Source organism: Penaeus japonicus, unplaced genomic scaffold (assembly GCF_977035675.1).
Source record: "Penaeus japonicus unplaced genomic scaffold, GWHDUDI00000001_assembly GWHDUDI00000037, whole genome shotgun sequence".
In the NCBI taxonomy this organism is placed as follows: Eukaryota; Metazoa; Arthropoda; class Malacostraca; order Decapoda; family Penaeidae; genus Penaeus; species Penaeus japonicus.
In genome coordinates, this window is record NW_028234439.1 from 18,783,919 (window position 1) to 18,791,418 (window position 7,500).

General features: G+C 38.5%; 2 protein-coding genes across 3 annotated transcripts in view; both read left to right on the top strand.

Moving 5' to 3' along the window:
• Window positions 1–4,350, top strand: part of LOC122248909 (uncharacterized) — a 28,115-nt gene extending 23,765 nt beyond the window's left edge. For both annotated transcript variants that reach the window (XM_086532650.1, XM_043009301.2), the window contains exon 3: window positions 4,212–4,350. In XM_086532650.1, the coding sequence (XP_086388776.1) occupies window positions 4,212–4,301 (90 nt within the window). In that variant the 3' untranslated portion in view covers window positions 4,302–4,350. The remainder of the gene's footprint in view (window positions 1–4,211) is intronic.
• A 486-nt stretch (window positions 4,351–4,836) lies between these two features.
• The window catches only part of LOC147467221 (uncharacterized), a 4,070-nt gene continuing 1,406 nt past the window's right edge, over window positions 4,837–7,500 (top strand). The window contains exon 1 of the mRNA XM_086532649.1: window positions 4,837–7,500. This exon is cut by the window's right edge and continues 1,406 nt beyond it. Coding sequence (XP_086388775.1) covers window positions 4,837–7,500 — 2,664 coding nt within the window.

Here is a 7,500-nt window from a genome sequence, read left to right on the forward strand (position 1 = left end):
TTTTCTTATTTCTTTGTTTTATTAATTTCTTTATTTGTTTTTCTTATTTCTTTATTTGTTTTTCTTATTTCTTTATTTGTTTTTTGTGTTTATTTATTTGTTTTTCTTATTTATTTTTCTTGTTTATTTGTTTTTTTATTTCTTTATTTTTTCTCATTTCTTTATTTGTTTTCTTATTTCTTTATTTTTTTTCTTGTTTTATTTGTTTTTATTTCTTTATTTGTTTTCTTATTTATTTATTTGTTTTTCTTGTTTTATTTGTTTTTATTTCTTTATTTGTTTTTCTTGTTTCTTGATTTATGTTTATTTCTTTATTTACTTTTTCTTGGTTCTTCATATGTTTTTCTTGGTTCTTTATTTGTTTTTCTTATTTCCTTAATTGTTTTTCTTGTTACTTTATTTGTTTTTCTTGTTTATTGATTTGTTTTTCTCGTTTATTTGTTATGTATTTGTTTTTCTTGTTTCTTTTTTTGTTTTTCTTATTTCTTTTATTTGTTTTTCTTATTTCTTTTATTTGTTTTTTTTATTTCTTTATTTATTTTGCTCATTTTTTATTTGGTTGTACATGTTTATGCCTGTGTGTTACATAGTGATCTGGGGTGAAAAGGGACAGCAGTGAACCTGTCTATTTTAATGAGGATTTCTCTTTTAATTATTTTGTTTTCTTTTTTTAAGGGTCTATATTTTGTTTAAATGATAAGATACAAAAAAGAAAAAAAAAAAATCAATAAAGTCTCTCGTCATTCAAGGCTGCCGTCACCGATGGCATGCAAAATATTCCAATCGGATTCAAGTGAAGTATGCGGTGGGATACCAGACCTTGGTGATGAGTTTGAAATATTGAGGGTAATGGGGGCGTAGGTGCCGTTTGGGGCAATTGATTCCCCACTTATCCAATAGATGCTGTTCCCGCCCTGGAATGCTGTAGGCTCCTGTTTGTGGCTGTGCTGGGGTTGCGTCACTGGGCTAGCTTTGTTTGGGGCGATTGGGATAGGGGCATTTGTGAGGTTGCGTCTGGTGTCTTTCATTTATTTTTTTTTCTCTTATTTTTTCTTTTTTTGTCTTTATCTATATTGTCTTTATCTCTCTATCTATCTCTCTTTCCCTCTCTCTTTCCCACTCTCTCTATCCCTCTCCCTTTCCCTCTCTCCTTATCTCCCGCTCTCCCTTTCTCCCTTTCTCCCTCTACCTCTCCCTCTCATGTAAATCTGTAAACAATTAGTCTATTCCTCAAAATATGTATATGTGTGTGTGTGTGTGTGTGTGTGTGTATAATATATATATATTATATATATAATATATATATATATATATATATATATATATATATAAAAATATATATATATATATATATATATATATGTATATATATAAATATTTGCAAAAATAATCTAGATACTGAACTATTTTACATTCTTGCTAAATACATATCATCACAATATCATATGTAACTGCTTATGGCATGCAAAATATCATTTAGATACTAGATTAAAAGCAGAAGAAAAGAAATTAACCCAAGTATTGAGTGTCAGCTGGGCAAGACCGTATAATCGAATAGAGTGAAATGAAGTATCAAGCATGCAGCCGCACTCTACTAAATAGAAACCATGATTCTTCTCGACAGCACGGCAGATGTGCTTGCTCCTTTGCGAGTACTTGCGTCTGATAATTTGATTTGACAGGGATTGTTTATGATTTTTTTTCATTGAGCGATTACTGTTGGAAGGCATTAGTTCAATGGAAAACCCTTTTAAGTTATTAGTTTCATTGGTAGTTGCCCCAGTAATTATTCCCATTTGTAGGACATCTAGCTTTTTTGTTATTTATATCCGTTTCTTGTCACTGTTATTACATTACTAACACTTTATTCATTATTAAAACTATTTTCTTCATTATCACTATTCACTCAATTTATCATTTTATTTTATTCACTTTATTATCATTATTAGTACATTTGGAATGTTTTGTTCATAGAAAAGCCCTGTTGAAAAATGGGTAAGAGTCCTTGGCTGTGAACTGCTCTGGTGTTCACAGAAAATACTCAACATATGTGAATGTAGTTCACTGTGATCAAGCAGTATGTGAGTGTTAGGGTCTTCAAAGTATTTGATCGTCGTGCAGGGACTTAAATTCATAAATGGTTCCAGTAACAGTGTGTTCTAATCGCTGTGGAGTTGATTATCTTGGTACAAATTACCCTGTGTTATTTTGTTTGATATCGTATAGCATGATCCAATGAATTACTTTTTGTATCATTTTAATATATTTATTTTAGCATGAATGTTTCTACTTGGTTGTTGTCATTTTTTTTATCATTATGGAAACTATATCAGAGAAACTGAGACTGATTTGTATTCTTGAGTATTCCAAGTATTTTTCCTGCAGAAGTAGTCTTGTAGCTAGAAGCCCTCAGTTAGTATTCAAACCGTCAGCATAATTCAGATAAGATCATGAGCACTAAACATAACATGAATTGTTTGTCAACCTGTTTTTATTTATTTTTTTTTTTTTTTTTTTTTTTTTTTTTTTTTTTTTTTTTTTTTTTTTTTTTTTTTTTTTTTTTTTTTTTTTTTTTTTTTTTTGTGTGTTGTGTGTGTGTGTGTGTGTGTGTGTGTGTGTGTGTGTGTGTGTGTGTGTGTGTGTGTGTGTGTGTGTGATGGTCTCAAACTTAATTCTTTGTCTTTTGTTATTATTAGTATTATTTCCAGCTTCTTTGATTATAAACATGATTACCAAACATTGAATGTTCATTTAACTGTCAAAGTGATTTTGGACAAAGATTTGAAAATGTAAATGGAAGCAAAACAATTAATCAGTGCTATCAAAGAAATGTTAGAGTATTGATGTTTAGGCCATCATCAGTGATGTTTCAGGGACATCATGACACTTGAATCTTTTCCGTGCACAGGTCATCAGTGTTTATTTGTTTATTTGCAGTATCTTTTCATGAGACTCAGTAACCCATTGATCACTTGCTCATGCCTGGTACTTAGAACTTAGGTTTAAAGAATTTTTCATTTCCCTTAGAAGTTTTCATGTTTAGGTAATACTATTAACCAGGGCAGAAAAGTGTCAAAAAAATGTTTTACCCTTATTTTCATTATTATTATTATTTTTGTTATTATTGTTATTGTTATCCTTATCATCATCTTTTTTTCTTTTTCTTTTTTGTCTCCCTTATTTTTCTATCCTGTGGGCAGTATTCTACAGTAATGTAGTATTCAGGTCTGTGAGGCACACAGGTTGAAAGATGGTGATAGTCATTTGCCTGCTGTTTTTTTCTATTCCTTTGCAATAGATTTTTGAGTCATTTTTTCCGTCATCCTATGTACACAAAGATTTCTGAATTTTTGATTCATTAGGGCTGTGGTATCCAAACTTTTATTGGCGATATTACCTTGAATTCTTGTGGTCCTTTCTGCCGCATCCTTTACTTTAAGTCCCCCTACCCTGTCAACAGGGTAGGCCTTGGGCATCTTAACCCATTGGTCACGGATTTTAATAAAATATGTACACAGTCGGATGGCGGGTTTACATTGTCTGGCACAGTGCCATCTGCGTCTATGACCGACTCTGCCTTTGCAGCAAATCATGCCATCCGCTGTCAATGGGTTAAGATGTTGTGTTATTTATTATTTTCTTGGCTTATGATATATTAGTCTGTATATGATATATATATAAATTGATACAAAATAGAATTTGGATGATGCATTACTTTCACAACTGAAGGAATAACTAGCTTGAATTATGAACACACACAAAAAACAAAACAAAAAAAACATGATACAAACCTGCAAGAATTTCCCATCACAGAAGGGTTAAATGAAGTTGAACTTGTTATTTTTTCCTTCTAGCCCCTTCATTATTCTTGTGCTGGTCACCTCTCCACTCTGTTATAAAAAGAAATTAACAGGAGAAAGAATTCAAGATATTTGATTGTATATATCCATAGAAATATCAGCATAAAATTTTATTATTGTTATTTTTACTGAGGACTTTGCTTAACAGTAATATTACTATTGATTAGAGGCATAACTCCCAGTCAATTACAAATATTGATATCAATTTTTTTTTTATTATCTTTAAGTATAGAAATTTTTGTTGTGACCGACAGTATTAACAGGAATTCTTGGTTATTAGTCCTTTATTAATGTGTGACATCAGTTTTCTATATGTCAGACCTCAGTTCTTAACACTTATCCTATTTACAGATAACGCGAGAGTGCAGCAACTTGAACATCCAGCAGAATTCCTCAGCAGTGGCAATAGTACAACGTCTATTTCCAAATATTCTCAAGTGAACTGCAAGATTTGAAGAGGACAGCATCATCAATTTTTAATTTTTTTTTTTCATTTTTTGTGTTTTATTTTTCTTTTCTTTTTTACACTATTGTATATCTGTCTTTATGATATTAGAATAACATTGTCTGCAGTTGGATAAAGGAAAAGGGAATTCTATTTGGTATTTTACCAAGTTGTAATATTTTTGTAGATTTGCTTTTCCATGTTAAAGTCCACTTGTGTTGAAAATCAAGTGTCCAATGAAGGTTCTGCAAAACTGTTTACATTCTTTGTCATGAGAACCAGTAGCGTTTTGAATTTCATGAGGTTTGTAGCATACCAGCTGGACTGTTCACCAAAACTTATGATTCTGTGTAACAGAGTGGGCCTGCAGAAGGTTACACATCATAGTGACATTGCATGCCATCCATTAGATGTTTTACTCTTTGGTGTGGCAAGGCAGAGTGACAGAAGGGTTCTCTTGCAGTTGCAAAGTCACGGTTACATCTCCTAGCATTGTAACAGTCTGCAATCTTGCCAGCGAACCTTCTGAAGATGAGTGTGAGCGGTGGCAGCACGACCGACGTTATCCAGCATGACCCACAAGAGGCGGAAAAAAGCGGCGACTCCCCTCCATCCCTTCCCTGCCTTGGTGCCGAGGGCGACGATGGCACCGGCACCAAGGATGAGGCCCCTGTGCCATCGCCTGCCAGTCAGGACGGTCAGGACGGCCAGGACAGCAGCCGGGAAACCCCGAACAAGGCACCTCAAGAGACGACACAAGAATGTCCCACGGCACCTGAGGCCATTTGTGAAGGTGAGACAAAAGACAGTGCCAGTGGAGAAGGTGGATGTGTGGAGGACAAAGTGGAGGAGGGAACTCATGACTCAGGGTGTAGATCCCAAGAGAAGAGCGTAACTTGTGAGGATGTCAAAAAGGTTGAGGAAAAAACCTTGGAAGTGAACATTGCTGGAGAAGTGGCTTCAGCATTTGCAGAAGTGAAGAGTGAGTTTAAAACTGCATTTAAGGATGTACATAGTGAATTATGCTCGGCTGTGCACGAGATTAAGGACGAACTCAGTCAAGTACTTATTTCTTCTACTCAGTCTATGTCAGGTGCTTCAGACCAAGTGATAAAAGAGCAAACAGAGGGTAAGGTGGACATTGAAGGTAATATTATAACTCCAGGGAGTGATTTCAAACCTCCTGTAGACCACTCTAGTTTTAAGGAAGCGACGACTGCGGAAAATGAAACGGTGGTGGGCGAACAAGAGAGACATATAGTTATTTCTGAGGAGCCTCATAGCTCTGAATGGAAAGAGGCTGTCCCCAAGGAAGCAAAGCCAGTCCAGCATCCCGAAGGGGCAAAAAGAAGGTCAGGTTGTGTAAATATTGAGGACAGGATAAACGAGAATAGTCTTTGTTACAGTGAGAGTGGAACTCTGTTTCAGAACCCTGAAAGGTTCGAAACAGAGAATGATTTAGTCAAAGTTTGTGCAGGGGATGAAGGGCAGCAGACAAGGGATGGTGGTGACAGTGAGGGTTTGGCAACAGCAAGCCAAGAGGGGAACCAAGATAAACTCGGGGACCAAAAGAGTTACAAAGAATTTGAGAGTCAGATGACGGACAAGCAGAAGGAGGAACATGGCATCAGAGATCAACCCCTGTCAGCCCCAAGCACTCCCATACCCCCAGCAGCTGGCCATTCGCGCAAGTCCATTCGCCTCCAAGGATGCCGTGACCGCAGGGTCTCCTTCCCAGAAGACGACACGCGCCTCATCTCTAGCTACCTAGAACCGGTGAACCCGTGGCAGCAGATGTCTGGAGTCACTGTTGAACAGATTGCTGCCGCCTATAGGTCATCTTGCGAACGCCATCGCACACAGCCCCTGCCGACCGTAGTCCAGCAAATTAAGGCCCTACCCTTGGGTGTTGGGGGCCGTGTGGAGTGCCTGAGTCTCCGCGGCCAGAGGCTGGATGGAAGCCAGTGTGAGGGCTTGGAGGAAATATTTCGCCGAGTGCAGTTCAAGATCCTTGACCTGGAAGGCTGTTCCCTGGATGACGACACTGCCATCCCCTTGTTCGACATGATTGAATTCTATGATTCTGCGACACAGCTGAATATTTCATGCAATGCGAAGATTGGCTTCAGGGGTTGGCAAGCTTGTTCTCGCATGCTGAAGCGAACGCCGTCTGTAGAGTACCTTGATGCTCGCAACACAAATCTCAACGAGACCAACATGCCCATCTTAGGCAGAGCACTTCGACTAGGGGCCCGACTACACACTCTTCACTTGGAAAACTGCAATTTGACTGGAAGGCCCCTGATAATGCTTACTGCAGCCTTAAAGCATAATGACACTTTGGCCGAATTGTACTTGGCAGAGAATCGGCTCGGTGTCAATGACTGCATACAGCTCGGGAACTTGGTGCGGGCGAATAACACACTCCGTCTCCTCGACCTCCGTAACAATAACGTACAAGATGCAGGTTGTGGTCATGTGTGCGAGGGTATTGCAGAGCAGCAGATGCAGCAGTTGCAGGAGACGGAGAACACTAAGGCCAAGGGACTCCATTCCCTAGTTCTCTGGAACAACCACCTGACCCAGCAGTCAGCAGCTCACCTGGCTAACATGCTGAATGTCACCACAGTACTCGAGACTTTAAATCTGGGGCGTAACAACCTCACAAGTGAAGGCATCTTACGGTTGAAGGAGTCTCTTCTTAGGAACCACGCCCTCCTGCGGCTAGGTCTCCAAGCTGCCAGGGTTGCAGATGAGGGAGCTGTTGCGCTGGCCGAATACACGGCAGACAACACAGCCATCCAGCATATTGACTTGCGTGAGAATCCAATACGGGTGGCAGGTCTCATGGCACTTGCACATTCACTGCGGCTGAATTCTACGATCATCCAGATGGATTTGGACTCTGACCCGAGGACAGAGCCTGCCGTTGAATTAGCAGAGCAGCACACAATGCTGCAGAAGGAGATCAAAGAATATTGCCAGCGGAACCTCACTCGAAGTCACATCAAAGCCTCAGAGGTGCAGGTCAAAGACAACAGCCAAGACTCTTCCAGAAGTCATTCGCCTAATGAAGGTCTAGCCACGTGTATAAGAAAGATATCTCTTACCTGCGAGACCTCAACGAAGACTACTATTGCAGAGAAGATCGAGGGCCCCATCCTTGAAGAGGAAAAGCCAAAATACACAAGTCCA